Source organism: Passer montanus, unplaced genomic scaffold (genome assembly GCF_014805655.1).
Source record: "Passer montanus isolate IOZ18808 unplaced genomic scaffold, ASM1480565v1 scaffold9, whole genome shotgun sequence".
NCBI lineage: Eukaryota > Metazoa > Chordata > Aves > Passeriformes > Passeridae > Passer > Passer montanus.
The window spans coordinates 7,659,444-7,678,233 of record NW_024374367.1 but is presented as its reverse complement, the minus strand read 5'-3'; the positions used below and the strand labels follow the sequence as shown (position 1 = coordinate 7,678,233).

The 18,790-nt window shown below is 41.7% G+C and overlaps 1 protein-coding gene across 11 annotated transcripts in view; it reads right to left on the bottom strand.

Annotated features, from left to right (window-relative positions):
* Positions 1–18,790, bottom strand: part of SLC6A6 (solute carrier family 6 member 6) — an 87,750-nt gene that overhangs the window by 1,648 nt on the left and 67,312 nt on the right. For all 11 annotated transcript variants that reach the window (XM_039695446.1, XM_039695445.1, XM_039695437.1 and 8 more), the window contains 9 exons: positions 17,336–17,468; positions 13,814–13,948; positions 11,790–11,893; positions 11,551–11,675; positions 6,749–6,861; positions 3,960–4,097; positions 2,820–2,922; positions 1,825–1,925; positions 974–1,144 (listed from right to left, as the gene is read on the bottom strand). In XM_039695446.1, the coding sequence (XP_039551380.1) occupies positions 974–1,144; positions 1,825–1,925; positions 2,820–2,922; positions 3,960–4,097; positions 6,749–6,861; positions 11,551–11,675; positions 11,790–11,893; positions 13,814–13,948; positions 17,336–17,468 (1,123 nt within the window). The remainder of the gene's footprint in view (positions 1–973; positions 1,145–1,824; positions 1,926–2,819; positions 2,923–3,959; positions 4,098–6,748; positions 6,862–11,550; positions 11,676–11,789; positions 11,894–13,813; positions 13,949–17,335; positions 17,469–18,790) is intronic.

Sequence of the window (18,790 nt, the reverse complement as noted above, 5' to 3'; positions counted from 1 at the left end):
GGAAAATTAACACTTATGCCCTGGCCACAGCTGAAAAAGGCCATTAACACTTGGACGAAAACAAATGCAAATGTTTGTGCTCTGGGATGTTTGGGTTTGGTATTTTTTAGAATTCTATTCTCTTTTTTCCTAACCCAAACTGTCCCGCTTCCTTCCCCAAGAATATCCTGAGCTGCATTTAAGATCACCTTGTTAGACAAAAAGAAAACTAATCTGAAAACTTTGAAGAGAACTGCTAAGTTTCATGCTTGCACAGCCTCTAAAAACTTTCCACCACAAGAAAAAAAAAAATACAGGAGCCCAGACTGAACTGCAAAGGGCAAGAGATTTCCTGCAAATCCAAACCTGAGGGAATCTGCACTGTCAAGTCTAAATCAGACACAAAGTTTTCCAGATACCAGGGCAATCTGGATCCAGTGTTTCAGTTTGAAATAAAATAAACACACATTTAAAAAGCTAAAACATAAAGCCCTCTATCAAGAGGGCTCGACTTTTATTTAGTCCCTCACAGTGAAGGACATGCCTAAGAGCCACACAATCCACACGTTTATCTGAATTTCCCTGAAATTCAATGGGTTTTGACACAACCAGGTTTGACCCAGGTCTCTCTCTCTTTATCTTGCTTTCCCAGCAATTTTCAGGATGGTGTTTCTGTGTCCCTGGGGGCTGGAGAAGAGAAACCTGAGACTCAGAAACACCCCAGTCCTTGAATGTTTGTCTGCACGTGGAGGTAATGATTTGCCAAGCTGGAAGCTGCACAAGTGGAACATGAGTAAAATCACTTGGTGTTTATCTGAGGACAGAAGGCTTTGTGTTTGTTCTCTTTCTACTGTTTGCCCAGAGGACAGGTGATCTTTAACAGTCTTATTTGCCTTACCTGGGCAAGGTGGCAGTTTTCCAAGCATTACTTTGTATAAAACACAACAAGTTAAAGCTCCCTTTCTCCTCTAGAGAGACAGTTGGTTGTTCTTACCTCAATGAGTGACCCATCTGACCGAATGATGCGGATGACCATCACCATAGGGATACAGATCATGGAGGAAAGGGCAAGAACCCAGCCCAGGCCAATTGCCCAGTCTGGGTATGTGTAGACTTTGTTGTAGGTCAGTGGTTTATACTTGGCCAAAGAAAAGATAAAGCACCCCTGTGGATGAGAAAGAAAAACAAAGTGAGGCTCAAAAAATGCTTAAAGCAGTAGGGCTCTGGTACAGCCACTGGCCCTGAGGAAGACAGGCAGTGAAAGGCAGAGTGATGGATACCATATGTATTTTAAACCAATGGGGGAATTGTTCTTCCATTTCAATCATTGGAAGAGCATCTGCATCTGCTTATAGCATCTGCTGTGTGATGACAGAGTGCTATGAGATGGTGCTGAACAGCTGCAGTTCACTGCCAATTCTCCTTCAGGGCTCAACTATTTGCTGTACACTGCAAGATTAGCAGGATGTTCTTCCCACCCAATGAAATACTTCAAGCCAAGGTCTGCCTCAGACTGCTGAAATCTTTTTATTACAATAGCCTAGCAGTCCTATGTCTTAGGGACTGCTCTTTGGTGAGTTAGTTTTCTCTTCATGAATTTTACCAATCCTAAGAAAAATCCGCTTAAACGAGGCCAACTGCAATTCGTGCAGGCACAGTAGAGAGAGCTGTCATGTTAGAAGCTGACATCTGAGAACATGATGTCTTTGAAAGGTATGTTCAAACCTTCAGCTTCTCTTTGCAAATTGGCCTCTGAATGCAACATCCTTCCCTTGAAGAGAAGCAGTAAGAGGTGGCTTAGCAGTGCCAAGTGCAAGACTTGAAAGAGCACAGGTCAGTACTCACCACGCAGAGAACTGGTGTGATCACAATCCAGCTCCACTTCATCCAGGGACCAGGTCTGTATCCAATCATATCCTCAATGGCATCATAAATATTATCAGCGCCTGGAAGAAACGAGCAATGAAAGCCTGTAAATACTGTAGGATTAAAGCTGCTTTCCCAGGCTCCCCAAGGGGTATTTAAAGGGAAGATGAGGATGTCAGATGTATTCTTTAAAATGCTTCTCACAGCTGTGAAGTCCAAGATGATCTTCTTGAAAAGCTCACATGTTGGGGGATCTCTCATCCCACCCTCCCCTCATTATTTGGCTGCAGGAGTGTGATGCTAATCTCTCCTGCCCCCGTCACACCCCCCTTCCTCTCTCCAGACTCTCTCTGAACTTCCCAGAGGGATCACCACGGGAAACACTTGACAGCAAACAATGCACCTGCTTCTACAGAAATCTGAATTTGTTTGTTTTACTTTTCTGAGGTCATGGAATTCATGGAGAATCAGAGAAATAAGCAGTCCTAGTCAGCAAACATCTGATTATTCCCCAGCCACAGCTCAGGCAGAGAGGCCACTGTCAGACTGTGGTGCTTGGCATTGCCAAAAGTAATGGGGCAGAATATACTTTCAGCTTTCTTTTTGTACTTTCTGTTTGGTTGGCTTGTCCCTGCAGACATTGCAGCTCTGAAAGGAAAATCTCTGAGAGACAAACAGAAATTTTCATGGCTGGCCACACTTTCAACTCTTACCTCTAAATGTAACACAGAAAAATGCTTAATTGTGCCCTTATTAATTAGCAATGGAAGAATACTCATTTTTTGTGGAAAAACACTGGAGGTTGGATTCATCCCAGATGCAAATTTGTCTCCCAGAGGTCAGGGCAAAGTTATATTAATGGCATGTGTCTGTTGCTGGGAAGAAGAATCTGAGGTGGCTGATGATTAAATATTTGGCTAGCAAAATTGTCACCTACTTGTCAAAAGTTATGAGATGAAAGGATTCTCACTTACCATAAACCCAGGCTACAGCAATACATTCAAAGAATGCAACCCACAAAAGGCATACACCACTAGCTGCATAGTAGTCAAAGAGTTGAAAAACATACATGCCACCCTGTAAAAGAGAAACATAATTGGTTAAGATCCAGCAAGAAAAAAAAACCCCAAGAATTCAGGCCCAGCTCCCAGTAACATCTACCAACATATCCCAATGACTCCTGTCCAACAAGAAGCAGCATCTAGCAAACAGGTAAAGTAAATATTTGGTATTACCTTCCCCAGGGAATATGCATGTTTACTACAGGAATAACTCCAAACAAGACAATGATTAAACAAAATTAAACCACTTAATACAATCTACTGAGACACTTAAACCTTTCCTTCTTACAAAGAAGGCATTTAAAGAAACAAATGGTTGACACATTAGCATTAACATTAACACCTTAAAAGACTAAAAATGAAAGTCAGTTCATCAGGAGGGTCTTCATTTATTTTTTGAGTGAAAGGGCTAGTTTCATGAAAATAGTTCATTTTTTTGTTTTATAACTCTATTTATACTCTGCTGTTAGACTCTACTCTTACTACACTGCACTTTCACTTGAAAAACTGTAGGGTTTGGGCATCTTTGTTACAGGTGCTATTTTACCTCCCACAGTCATGCTCTTTCAGTTGTTTTTAAAATCTGGCTTGGATTTTATTTTCAAGATAAATATCACAACAGTGCAGGCACTGGAACATATTCCTGTCTTGTTTACACTAGAATAAACCAAGTGGAATTTAATTAATTCAAATCAGTGTAAGATAAAAATCTCTTTCCCTGCATGCCACTGGATGGGTTCTCAAAGTGCTCTGCTGAAGGTTTCCTCTATGTTTCATCATTTAGAACTAGATGTTAACACTCATACTCCTGTTGACTGGTACCTGAGATCAGATTGAATTTAATGAGGTTTCATGTTTCTGTTCCTGTGACTGAAAAGGGAAGGGACATGTAACTACCATTCAAAATGCTTTCAGACCTAGGGATGAAAGATGCTCTGTCCATCTAAAAAGCACTCCTCTGAGTCACTTATTCCTTGCAGTCTCAATCATAGCTAAAAATGGCCTGGAAAATGGCTAAAGAAGAAGGCAATTTGCAGCACTGGTGCCACTTACCTCAGTCACCATAGTTAGTCCCAGAAGATAGCTAAGGAAACACACTATAGCGATGAAGATTTCCCGTCGGTAACCCTTCCTTAGGAAGGATGGGTGCAGATCAACTAATGACGTGATCTGTCCTTCAACTTCAACAAACTACAGGGGGAAAACAACAGGAGAAATTACTTGGAGATTACCTGTCATGCAGTTCATCCAGGCTCCTGCTTGAACAAACCTCCCCATCAGCACCCCAGCCCTGCGCTCTGTGCTGCTCACCATAAAGAAATAGAAAAGGTTCCTTTGGAACCCGAGGTTGGTGCGTGGGGGGAGCTTTCAGGTTGGAACAAGCTTTCAGAATTTCTTTTTGTTACCTAGACGCCTTATGAGCTAAAAAGGGGCTCTGCAAATGCAAGCCACAAGGAAGAAGGAGGCACTTATGCGCCTGATGACAGGAAGGTACTTATGTGGCTTTTATGCTGTCACTGTTCCAGATGAACATAGGATATATGCTAGAGAAGAGGCAGAGGGAAAACACTCAAAAAAGTCCAAGCTAGCACAGTACCTCCCAGACTTTTTCTGATGTGCCAGGAAACATCACAGACACTAGTTAGGTTATTTCCACAATTCGATATAATTCTGCTGTTGGGTTTGTTAGTGAAAATCCAGCCAAGGCAAAGCAGACTGTGATGTGAAACAGCAGCTCTTCTTGACTGAAAGTGTTCTCTGTGGAGCTGTGAGAGGACTATCTCTGATGGAGGCTCTAGGTACTTCTGCAGCAATAATGGAACCGTTCATACAGTCCACATTCAATGATCTGGCAAACTATTTGCACTTGTAAACCAAAAATGAAGCTCTGAATAAATGAGCTAAAGTCTTTATCTCACTTCATGATAACTGTATTATACTCACTTGTCTTTGGAAAACTATACAACTGTGTAACTTGAGTTAAGCAAATAACCCAAACTGGATTTGAATAATAGTTGAAAGTTAATTAAAAACCAGACATTTCTGCACCTGGAGGAAAGCAACCACTGAACTTCCCCAAGTAAAACCATGGAAGGGATCTTTTGACTGATCTGTACTTTCAACCTGGCAAGGTACAAAAGCACCAAGCTCACTGAAGACATGAGGATATGGATTGGAGGTATCCATCAAGGCTGCCTCTGCATAAAAGATCTTCACTTTAAGTAGATACATCATCTTAACTAAAAACTTATCATGGGGAACCTAAGACAGAAGTTATTTCAGAAAAAGCTGCATTTTCCTACCTGGCACCTCATTGCTCTTACAGCACCCAGAAATGCCCTGTAACAACCCTACCCTCTTTCCTGAAGTTCTATTTTGGAAATACAGACTGTTCTGCAAACAGATTTTGTCCTCCACCAAATTTTATTGCCTCCTGTCTTGTTACTTTGACTTGTGTAAAACTGGTTTTCTTTTTAAATGCAACCCTTTCCTTTGAGCTGATTTGATCTGAAACTGCTCTGGCATTCCAGAAACCTGCTTGACTGCACTCCAAAAAACCAGAGGGGTGGAGGAGAGAAATTAAGCGCTCCAATTAGTTTTAATCATTCTGCCCAGTGAGGAGCTTTTTAAAATTACTAGACAGCTTCCAATTTGCATAAGCATAGGGCTGCTGAACCACAGCACTGGGTACTTTCACATTTACTTAGGAGCAATTGAGAGTTGCTCAGTACAGTTCAAAGATTAAGCCATAAAGAGTAATTTAGAGCAAATGAAATGAAAAAAAAAGTCAGAGATTAAGTACACAACAACTGGGTAAAAATTCCATTTACTGAGCTCTCCTCATATGAGACAGCATTTAGGCTACAGAAACATTTAATCCTTATGAATATATATATATATATTTAATCTTAGTGGCTTTACATTTGAATGCAGAAAATTCTGGCAATTTTGAATGTGTAGTTACTGCATAATCTCTGGTCACCCATGTTTCCTTGTAAGTAGACTATCTAGTAATGATTTACAGGTTCCTTGGCAGTATTTGTCCAACATTCCTACAAGTAACCATTGGGAAAAATAACCTAACTTCCTGACTGAAGTTTTTGATTTTTTTTCATGCTCACTAATTAATAGCAGTGGGTGCTATAAAATTAGTGCAGCTGGAATCTGAGATGCTTTCTGGCCTGTTTGGAGGTACTGAATGCATGCTGCTGACGTGAAAGTCAGCAGGATCCCACATTGCTCAGCCCCTCCAAGCCCAAGGCCACCAAAAAAGGCTGCAGCTTTGTCCTCTCACTGCTCTTGAAGCCACCCTGGATATACTGTACAAAACATTATGTGCTTTTTTTGTACCTCATGCTGACTTTGCTTTTCTTTTTTGACACTTGGCAACCATCAAAACACATACTCCTAGTAGTTATTAACTGTTAGTTTTTTAATGATGGTGTATACGCCCTGCAGGTGTTCGCAATGGCACAAAGGACTCTGTGGAACAAACTACTGCAGTCCTTTATGTTTTAAAATGATTAAGCTTTTTATCCAAAGAAAGAAAATACTGTGACCAAAATGGTGGTATTTTGTACTAGGAGTGAAATTTAGGTTAGGGAGTACTGCCCTAGTGGGATAGACCTCACTAACCCTTTATGACAAAGATTTACTGAACAACACAATATTATGATGTTGTAGATTCATCAAGTGCAGCCCCTGCAGTAAAAAGCAACCCAGATGAATTCTTCTCAAGCAGCATTAGAGGTATTGTCTTGTTAATTCATCCCTGTAAAACCAGCTTTTCTCAGTGAGCAGAGCTGACACAATAAGCCACACATCCCTTATTCATTACTAACCTGGCTATCCAGTCCAAGCAACAGAAGCATAATAAAAAAAAGGATTGCCCAAAAGGTGGGCAGTGGCATCATGGACACAGCTTTTGGGTAGGCAATGAAGGCCAGGCCTGGACCTAGAGAAAGAGAAAATAGGGAGGGGGGAAGGGAAGAAAAGTAGTAAGTACCAGCTCTTTTGTAAAGGCAGCCACCCTCAAATTCAGGAATGCCTGGTTCCGTTCAGATAAATCCAAACGCAGCTGGAAATACCAGAAATGAAACAGTTTGGCTCTTTTATCTGAAATCGAAGCACGCATGACTACAGCAGAAACCACGGGCAAACCCCCAAGGCCAGTGCTAACAGATCTCCAGTTTTAACATCTGTCTCAAACATGCCAATAATGGAGGTGTCCTACACCTGCCCTGCACGGACACAGGACAGTCTCGGGGCTGGGGGACAAGGGGTGACCCAAGGGAATGGCAGAATCCCACTGCTAGCCCACATGGTCGTGATGAAGATGATGATGATGAAACTCTTTTGCATGCAGGGAAAGGGACTCTGCTATAAACTTTCCCTGGGATTTCCACTAACGCAACCACTGCCTCCCTCTGTATGCAACCTCCAAACCCTGCATGGCTTTTCTAAACCAGGTTTTGCACTCCAAGGAGTTTGCTCCTTTCTCTTCTGCAAACCCTCCCTGCTGCACTGAGTGATCAGGCTACTCCTAATTTTACCAACTGAAAATTGAGAAAACTGCTCTTAGGAACTGCTGGGGTGTAAAATCACTCTGTGGAAAATTGCTTCCCCATGCTGTTACACCATTTGCCCCTATCCAGGCCAGCCTACATGGACCTGCCACGGTGACACTGAGCATGACCATCATCAGCCCCAGGTGCAGGATGGGCTGCAAGTGTAGGAGGACCAGCAGAGCTGGGGCTGAGTGCTTGGGGCTCAGTGCCCAGCTTCTCTGCTCTGGAACCCAAAGTGTGGAGTGGTCCTCCCTAGGTCTGGCCTGCCCTGTGACCAGGTGTCACCTCACTCGTGCCCACACAGGGAGCACAGGCACCCTCACCTGGAGCCAGCTGCTATCAGCTGTCCTTTGTGAGAGCTGTTCTGGAGAGAGGAAGAGCCCTCCACCAGTGGCAGACAGGAACACTGGCAACTCTGCATTTAGGGCAGGGTCTCAGAGGAGATGAAGAAATTTGGTGAGGCTGACAAAAAATTCTGAGGGCAGATTACAATACAGATTGAAACCAGGAGTGCCTGGCTCATCTGCTTGTTTAGTTTGAGGAGCCTTCAAAGTGACAGTGTTCAAGCGGATTCATGTAATTTTCAATGGGAAAAGGAATTTTCTTAAGATGCTGCAGTGTGGGGCCAAAAAAATCTTATCTCTCATCTGTACAGAAAAATCTCTAACACTGCTCTTCCTACCTCCCACTTTTCCTTTCAACAAGAAAGATGGAAAAAGAAGCAAGAGAAAGAGGTAAAATGAGATGACTTTTTTTCAAACTAAAGAAAACTTTCAGTCACTGAAAATATTTGAACATAAATAAATACAAATTAACCAACAATCAAACAACTAATTTTATTTTAATGAAACGCAACTAAGATTTTATACGACAGAAGATACCAAAAAATTGGTGAATGTCTCAAATTTTGGGGAACTTTGCTTTTTTTCCCCCTTAATTCAGTGGATACAGTAGATCCTCTCTGAGGGAGAGCTGCTAACAGATGGCATTTGCAGCTGATCTGTGCAATTGATGAGACAGATGTAAAACTGCTCTCCTCAAAATTTGCTGCAATTTGTATGCTTTGGCCAATGAAACTGTTCTTGCACTGTGATACCAACTAATACCAAGTGCCCTAAGCCCTGAGCTATATTTTGATTTTCCTTTGAAACTAAGTGTTGAAATATAAAAAGTCCATGTGAAAGAAAATGTTCCTGGCAAGCCCTCAACCGAAACATAAATAATCTAAAATTTGTATTTAATTTGAAACCCTGTTGTTTTGAAGAGTGTTTTGCAAAAGTGAAGCACTTGTGGCTGCTATTAAAAGCCAGTGAGCATTGCCATGATCCCAGCCCACGCACTGGCCCATTGCCATGGGGTGCTGTGGCATGGCTGGAGAGCTGCAGGGGCAGAGACCAGGCAGGCACCAGGAAACCCAAGGCACTATTGTCAGACAAGCTTAATCTGAATTTGTTTGCAAAAGGAATTAAAAAAAAAAAAGGCAAAAAGCAAATCTTGTGCTGGTGACCTAATCTGAATTTGTTTGCAAAAGGAATTTAAAAAAAAAGGCAAAAAGCAAATCTTGTGCTGGTGTAACAGTGCTACAAATTGCATGGGTGGTAAAGTATTTTTTCCAGCCAAACAGAGGCCACATGGATTAGACAGGACTCATTATGGTTTTGTTGAGCCCTACTGTTTTTCTCTCTATCTTTAAAAGAATTTCTGAAAAGAAAAAGAAGCTGTTTATTTAAAATCTGCTTTCATTCAGGAGTCAGAAATCTGAGTTAACTTTTGAGTAAACCAGCTAAAGCCAGTGAAGGCCAGCAGTGACCAGTGCTTTCAGCCTGTGACCAGAGCCAGCCCTGGCTGACAAGTGTGACCCAGGCACATGGCACCGACACTGAATTTGGCACTGGGAAAAAATGTGGCCATGAGATTCTTCTGTCAGCAAATTTGTTGATGTTCCCGTGGCTTTCAGGAGGGCAAACAAATGGTGTCATGGATAGGGCAGGAGGAATTTAACTTGCTGGGCAGGGATGGGGTCTCAGCCCTGCAGACAACATCTTCTGCCAAGTGCTGCAGCCAAGTGGCAGCACCTCTGCTTGCTTTTTCCTGACCCAGGGGAGCAGTTCTGACCTTGTATCAAAAGCAACCAAAAAAGGCAAAGCCAGAAAACAGAGGCTCGAGCACCTGCTGAATCCTCCTGTGCTGAGAAGAAGCAAGGAAAACTTCTCCCAGAGCCCCATGCAGGTCCTGGGACACTCATCCCAGGGGGACCAAGGGTCTTCAGGAGCTCTGCACTTATCTCTCTCAGAAAAGCAGCAAGAAAACACATGGGAGGTGGTTTGGATACTTTTGGATAATTTCAGTAGTGCTTACTGTCATGTAAAAATGTCCCCTAGGACTTAGCCAAAGACCAGCAGTGATGGGCACCCACTGCATGGTGAGCCAGTTGCAATCTCTGGCCATCAGTGACATGGGGAGTAGACAACAAAATATGCAAAAAAATCAAAAGGAGAGTTCAGATGCTAGTCTGTGCCCTTGCTGTCCCTATAATGAGCTATTAAACCCCTCCTTTAAAAAATGCTTTTTGAGGTGCTGGAAATAGGCTATTTAAACACTGAGTTAATTTGTGTTTAAAGATTACTTAACAATCCAGTGTTACTATAGAATTGTTTAATTCTAGAAATGTCAGGTGACAGGAATGTAGCTGCCTCTATCAGAGATTTAATAATAAAAATTAGAATAAATATTGACCAGATAAAAACCTAATGTACAAATACTTAAAAACACTACTCTTGGAATTGATCCACCTACATATAAATAAAAAAATAGGGCTAATTATGATTCATTCAATAGGACTATTCCCTTGCTTCCTGTTTCCAAACAAAGCAATCAACCTCTAATCCAAATAAGCATTATGGCCAAGATTGTTACTAATTGCACTTGCAAGAGTTATGCCAATTGCAGCCACCCAAGAATCCAGTGGTGCCATCAATGTCATTAGTTTTTCACTAGCCCTTGTGAAGTGAGACATTTTTCTTAAAGACTTAACTCCCAGAACCATGTGATTAGAAGATATACTGACTTTTTCATTTTAACAGCATGTTTGCAGAGGAAAGCTTTCAAATTCTATGCAGGTGAATTAAAAGTGTTCAAAAAATTAGAAAGAAATACCAACAGTGCACTCGGGTGACATTGTTATTACTAGAATCTGATTAGCTTTAAGCCTCATGGCTGTCAAGGCCTGATTCATTATTTTTCCATGGTAATTCCCAACTAATCTGTCTGTTCTATGTGAAAACACATGGTTACACCTGCCCTCGTGGACTAGAAATGCACAGAGGAAAAATGTCATCTGTTTTGTTTGAGATACAGTCACAAGCTCTGAGGATTGAGCTTCTACCTCTGCCTGTGCATAGGTGAATGTTAATGGGAAGGACACTTCTGAAATAAGGGAGAGATCTAAATGTACATCAAATTTCAAAATGGACTTTGACAGTTCTGTTAACCTCACGCTGAAAGCTACAGAGAAATGCATGATTGCAATGCCTAGAGTTCCTGTGGCTGAAATGGTTCACAAAACCCTGGAGATGGACTTCTCCAACTTCTCTTGCCTTTCAATGAGATTTGGGAATGTATGTGTGTGTGTCCCTTCAAAAGGCCAAGGTACTAATCCTACCCTAGTGCTGTAAGCAAGCAATACTAAGCTATGAAAAATATATAAACACTGGCAATTTGCATTTGAATGAAAACAAAAGCAGTCTGAAGAGAAGGATGGAATAAATTCTTGAATCAATGACATTCTGGACTCTGGATAATGGTGTAGTTATCTTAGCTCTAATCGCAAGTCAAATGGATTAGCACACCCTAGGAAATGTGTTTGCTGCCCTGTTAATCAAAACAGAGTAAACAGTACAACCCCAGCTAACCCTCACTGCTCTAGATTAAAGCCCAAATCAACAACGTGCTTTTTTTTTCTGGCAATTATGGGAAATTTTGTTCTATCACTTAAATGTTAGCTGATTGGGTCTGCAGAACTTTGCTCACACGCTGGGCGGCAGTGCCCACCACCACTGCCACCAACACCATCGTACCTGACTCTGCCACATCAGCAATGTTCACCCCTTGCTCTTGTGCCATGAAGCCCAGGACGGAAAAAATTGCGAAGCCAGACACAAAACTGGTACCACTGTTCAGGCATCCCAGCAGCAAACAGTCCCTAAGTCACACATATGTCATGGAGCAAGTTAATTAAAAAAAAAATTAACCCATTGTCCCTACTTTATTTACATCATTTAGCTAAAACACTAAACCCCCTTGGATGGAAACTTGCCTATAGCAGTTGTATTTGTACTTGTTGTAGCTCCCCAGGGAAGTCATTGCTCCTAAGCAGATTGCATATGAGAAGAAGATTTGTGTCCCTGCATCTATCCAGACCTAAAGGGAAAGATAGAAATACTGTTACTACCAGCATTGTTGCATCGCAATAATTAACACAAACACACAGTTCAAACTAAGCAAAATCTACAAAATAATTGTTTCCATTGAGGGTGAGAGCTAAAGGACCAGGGAGACACGGAAAGAGAACAACACATTTGCAAGTTTGGCTTTCACAAGGAAAAGAGAATTGTTAGCATCAGAACCCAGAAGAACATAATCTCTACAATAGTTCCTGTTTCCCCTCCCCTGAGATGCTCAGTATTTCTAGTCTCTTAGTCATTCAGCTGATCCTTCCTGTTGGCACAACAATAAACGTGTTTCAATGCAATAGGAAATGCAGAAGTATTTATAACATTGCTCATTTCTCTTGTAACTCATTTCAGTTAGAGTCAGCAGACAGAGTCCTTAAACTGAGGATGTGAAAAGCTTGAGAAACAGGTTTGTGTATTTGGTCTATTTATTTTTCTAGCTTTCTGGTTGTTTTTGTACCTGTTCAAATGCAAGATAAAAAGCCATAGGGGTGGGGGGGAAAACAAGCAAAATACAATGCACTTTATAAGATACATATCTGATCTTGGTCCCATGATTCTTTGCCCTGATTACATTTAAAAAAACACATAGAGAGTGAAATAACCATACACTATGAACTTCTTGGCTAGTAAATACATAGCAAGCTATCAAAACACATCCTCTGAATCCCATCTGTTCTCTTCTTTCTGCAAATTCAAGTCTGCTAACACCAGTGGAAACCACCAAGGAGTTTGAGTAAGTGAGAATGTAGACTGAGGACCATTACCTCCTCCCTCCCACCATCACTTCCCAGCACCTTGCTGATAAGACTGAGGAGACTTCTGTCTCCTTGGAGTGATGCTTTTGCTAGACTGTGGGTGGGAGCCAGCCAGCTCACATGAACCTCTCCTACATTATCTGCTGACACTCTGGTTAGGGCTAACAGTAGATCATAAAAATTATAGGGTCCCATAAAAGAAGATTAACCCATAAAATATAATGTCTCCTGTGAAAAGGGTGTCTTGTAAAAGAGGACAAGACTAGATAATGAACCAAATTTTCATGTTTCTTTCAATTACCCTTTTCCTACTTCAGTCCTTTAGCGACCAATGGAGTTTTATTTTAACTTAGTACTCATTAGAAAGAATAGCAAAGACAGATGTTATTTCCTATCACTGTGACAAACATTGTATTATTTTCAAAGATCCCTTGTGTTCTTTTCTTTTTTAAATGGGGGAATATTGTATTTTTTTTCATTTCTCACATGAACACTATCAGCTGAAACAATGCTGATCTGCTCAAGTATCCCATACCTGCACTCTGTGAGCACAGACAGAATTTCTATCTATACAGAAAGAGTAAGCCTGTCTCCCACTAGCCAGGGCTAAGCAAGCGGTTCCTGTTCCTCAGAAAGTATTTTCTCCACCTTTGCATGGCTTTTCATTCTTCTATAATTTTATTCACTGCTCTCCCAATCTCCTCCTATTGAGCAGTGGGACAAAAGTGACACTGATACTCACAGTTGTTGCTTGTTGTTCCATCTGTGAAGCTCACGTGTCTCTCCTTTGAAACTAAAGACTATCCTCATTAAAAAAATGCATCTCCCTTACCTTACCCACAAGAAAGCTGAGATTGTATAACGGGACAGAGTCTACAGCCTCAGAGTCCTTTGACACAAAAAAAATACACACGCATACACACAAACATACACATGGAAAGATGCATTAACACATTTAACAGTGACCTTCTCAAGCAGAGCTCTGGAAAATATAACCCAGCATTAAAGTTCATGCTATATTTGGACCTCTGAAGACTGTGGAAAAAAAACCTGATTGCCATTACATCAACACCATCCCCCGCCTCCCTTTGCACAGGAAATCATCCCGCTCCCCACTCCTGGTTCTGTACCTGTGGGTCAGCTAACCGTGAGATATCAGGGTAAAGATAAAACTTGATGCCTTCTGCAGCTCCAGGCAGGGTCACACCACGGATGAGCAGAACAAGGAGCATGATGAATGGGAATGTGGCAGTGATGTACACTACCTGGAAATGAGAAAAGAAAAAAAGGAATGTTTAGACTGTGGCAGCCAAAGCTCCAGAACCAAGAGAGGTCTAAAAATGGGAATTCAAAGCCTCTTCATACCTAAAAAGCTCAGAAAACTCCAACCTGAGTTTCTGTGTCTACTTTTATTTAGTGGTCTTTAACAGCTCACTGCCTTAGGCCTGAATGCAATGCAGAAATCCCTCCAGAGGGCCTCATCAGTGGTCACATCACTCAGACATGATTTTATACAATTCATGACTTTTGTTCAAAAATTCTGCCTTTGGGTTTGTGCTCCTCACATGTTAAGTGCACCTCTGCCAGGGAAGTGAAAAGGTTTACTCACCGAGGGCCCCTGAAATATTATTACCTCATTCTTTACTGGAACTTTAAAACTTACAAATGGCGAACTGTTTCGCAAGTTCTGCTGCTACCTCTGACCTTGCTGTGCAGCCCCACTGCTGCTCCTACAGCCACCCTCCCCAGGAACTGTGTTCAGAGGTGAAGGTCATTTAGTTCGTGCTCCTGGGTTTCCCTTCCTATCTCCTTGAACACATCAAGCCCTTCAGGTTGGCATCAGCCTCAACAGTGGTAATTTCCAGTCCTATAACTTCATTCTTGCCCTTGCTGCCTATTCAGCAACATCATTACTGGAAACTAAGGCTCTATTCATCCAGTTTGAAAATATGTCTTCATTATCTTTAACCTCTATTCCCACTCTCTTTGAATAACAGCCTACTTCTTCTCTTCTTGTTATCTCCTCATTCATTTGATGAAAGAGCCCTTTGCTTTCATCTCCAGCACGAGGGTTAATTGAGCTTGCATTTGGACAGTTCTATCTTTAGACCCACACTTTTTGACCTCTAACATTTTGCTTTCTTTGCTCATCAGTGCTTTCCCTCATTTTTTATATAACTGCTGTGTGCTACAGCCACTACTGTCCAAGAACGGGCATTTTTCTTGGAGTCAGATGATTCCCCCAGGTAATTACAGTTTGCTGCCATGAGTTAAAATGTATTTTTGTTTTCCAGAATTTGCTTAACTACTGCAAAGTTCCCAGGATGCTCCATTTTTCTTCATAAGTGTGTCCTCTGAGAATAATGAGGAGAACTAAAAGCCTGTTTTGCCATAATAATGCCACCCCCAACAGAGTGGGTTTGATTTCATAGAATGAAATTCTTTCATACATGCCCTTTTTAATTATCAATTTGAGTTTTCTGATATTTTCCACAAAGCCTGTTTTGCCATAATAATTCACAGAGGGGGTTTGATTTCATAGAATGAAATTTTTTCATACATGCCCTTTTTAATTATCAATTTGAGTTTTCTGATATTTTCCACAAATAACATGTAATGCACATTAGCCTAGTTTCACCAAAACCAGGATAAAAGGAGGATTTCTGCACCTTCTTATTTTTTTTTTAAATAAGCCAGGACTATGAAAGAAATCAAAGTTTTCCTACCAAAAAAAAAAAGGAAAGTTTTTATGTATTTGCAGGAACTGAATTAAAATCCCACAGAGAAGTCTTTGCACTGCAGGTAGAGATTCTCTCACAATGCTGCAGGAATTTTTAAGACCAATCACATTATCTAAAGCTTAAGCATAACTAATATTTTTCATCATATTTATTTGTCCAAAGCTTTACTAAAAGATTTGAAAACTACAGCTTCCCCCCACCCCCCACCCTGCTCTCCAAAGAACCATTAACACACTGGAAAGCAGGGAAGTGCTATAAACAACCCTCTACTAAAGTAAACTAGACTTTTCAAATAATTCAAGTCCTCCATTAGAGTTTACAGTTTACTTTTGTTTGACCCCAAAGTTAATGGAGTCAGCCGGAGACTTTCCAGTGGATTTGTTGCTCTTTGGCTGCACGAGCCCTGACGTTGCAGAGAGCAGAGAGTGAGTTCCTACCAACCACCCTGCTTTAGACATGAGACCATTTTGCAGGATTTGCAGCAAACACAGATTTTTAGACATCTTGTTTTAACAGACCTGTTTTCAACCTTTTATCTTCATGGGGAGTGGAAACAGTACCACAGGGAGCTTGGAATGCCTCTCTGTGCTACCAGAGCCTTTTCTGAGCAACACCAGGGTTGTGAAAGGTGGTGCAGAAATGTTCACTTCCACCCTGTTGCTGCAAGAGATTTACTGCACCCACCTTTACTGTAAAATTTGTACAAGCTCCTCACTGAGTGACATCAATCATTTGAAACAAACATTTTTGTCAATGCCTGCTTTACAGGTGTGGAAGCTGCTCTTCGAGGAAAAGGTGGAGGGAATCCAGGGTAAGGCACCAGCATTTTAATGAGGTTCATTGATAAAAATCACAGAAAGCAAGACAGAAACTGCAGTAAAGCAAGTGGTTTAGTCAACAGTGGAACTCATGAGGTCTGGCTTCCTACAAAGTTTTGTCTCCTGGTTGATTCTGCAGTGTGCAACAAGCTAAAACTGCTAAATGATGATCTCTCTGCAGCTGAGGCGCTTGGAATTTCTCCCCCTGACTTCTCGGACTTATAAAAGATGAGTTCACACTGTGGCCTTTTTCTTAAGAGGGGCACTAATGGGGTCACTTCCTCCCACCTAGTTGAGAAGAAATGTGGGGAACTTGGTACCTTGAGATTCCTCCTCTGTCAGACTTATCTGAACAGTGTCTCAAGCAACAATTTTGAAAGCTAAGAATTACACAAACACAATGGCTTAAAAAACTTACGAAAATAGGTATACCACTACTGAATGCAAGGGGAAATAGCATTATGCTTCACGCCAAGTGACTGACCAAGACTTGCAATGCAGCAGGATGTTCAGGAGGGATGCAACTGTTATCCTTCACAGGAAAACACGATTCTGAAGAGCATGTGATGGGACAACCCACAAGCTATGCAGGATCTTTGTTAGTGACAATGCTCCTGAAGGAGTACCTAAGTTTAGCCTTGTGTGTCTCCACAGAGCTCCTCCGCAAGGCAGCGGCATTTCAAAAATGCTGTGCCTCCACAACACCCCTACCACAGCTCTGTCAGCATCCATCCTGCTGCACTGGGATGAACTGGGCTGGAGTGAGAACACAGACACACAGTGCAGAGCACCACCCACCACAAGCCTGAGACCTTCCACACTCATGACATCAGTGGGATGTCTGTCCTCTGAGAGCCGAGGTGGGGCTCAATCTGTGCTTGTATCTGCTTCTTGATGCCCTTCCAGTAGTGGCTACTTGACTCACAGGCATTTTAGACACTGGCAACGAACTTCAAAAGCCAGTTGAATTCTCTTACTCAATGGAAAAATACAGTTTTTCCAGGAAATGGTGAATATCTTCCAGAACAGCATTACTTGGTATTCCTAATGTCTCTAACTGTAATGATTTTAGAATGGGTAAAAGAGCACTTACCTTCCCAGTGGATTTGACTCCTTTCCAAATGCAGAAGAAACATATCACCCAGACAAGGAGGAGACACAGTGCTAGATCCCACTTGATAATACCAATATCTTCAATTCCCGAGGACAAGCTCAGCACATTGCGCCTGATTATTTGAAAGGAAACAAAAGAAGACAGAGATGCAGGAGCTCAGTTGATGCAGACTCTGGTTGTGATGGCTAAGAAGACACGATGGTGTGTAAGGTAGCTGATGCACAGACAGATCTCTGCTCTCAAAACACGTGCTAAGTCAGTGCCTTATGTGAACCAAGCTGTGCTTTGCAACCCTACATCTCCCCAATATCTGTGGGACTCCTCATTCAATATACTGCATTTAAAAACCTTAAGCTCTTTTTTAGCAGCCTATGACCACCCTAATATGACATAAAAGAGTATTTGCTTTCGTGAAGATTGAAGACCAACTTGCCCCAGTGAAGCTACCTGGCAGTGGTACACACCATGTCTCCATCATGGACACTTGCAGCTGACCTGTATCCACATGTTTCTGCTCCTTTGCAGTTCATTAGCAAGGCTGCCACAAGGAGGAAAGGGAAAAAGCAGTGCAGGGAAGTGTCAGGCCATGCAGCTTTTCAAGGAGAAGGCTGAAGCCGTTTATCTCTTTTCCCCTTGGGACCCCCCAAACAAACACTGCCCAGGTGTTACCACCTGCCCTCAGCACTCCCAACACCAGGGTCTCATTTAGCTAACACCAGATTATTTAGGAAATTTAATTTCCTCTCTTAGGTTAATAAATAAAAAAGTAATTCCTGAGCTGTGTTTTAAGGGAGCAACATCTGACCATTAAAAGAATCTCATCCAGAGGGGAAATATTTATTAAGGCTTCTCTCTTTTCAAAATTCCCATGCTTACCATTAAATACTTAATTCAAACTATTTTTCAAATAATTTCATGCAACATACACTGTCCTCACACCACTGTGCAGGCCTTGTTATACTCAACACTTCATTTGTCAAATATGTAAAAGAACAAACTGTTTCTTACTGTTCACTAAGCTAAAACTCTGCAAATGAACCCAGTAAACTCTGCAAGGCTTTTTTGGTCAAAGATAAGTTTTGACCTCAATTACCACAGAAATGCCTTGTTCCAAGACTACAGAAGAGCACTTGCTATCTAACCAATTTTTTATTAATTATTAGTTAAAATTTACTTTCCAACAGCTGTAAAAGTCAGGCACTTTCACTCACCAGAGTGAAGGAGAGCAGAGCCCAGAGCAGTGTGGGTCAGGCTCGTGTGGCGTGCACAGCTTTGCATGGGGATCCAGTACAAGACAGACCAGGGTGGTTTGGTTTTCCCCTGAACTAATGAATTTGGGGTTTTTTTTGCTATTACCATGGAAATAATAGTGAATGAAGTCACAGATGGAAAATCTGCAATTAGTTTTTAGAAAAAGCCCTGGATTGACCAGTT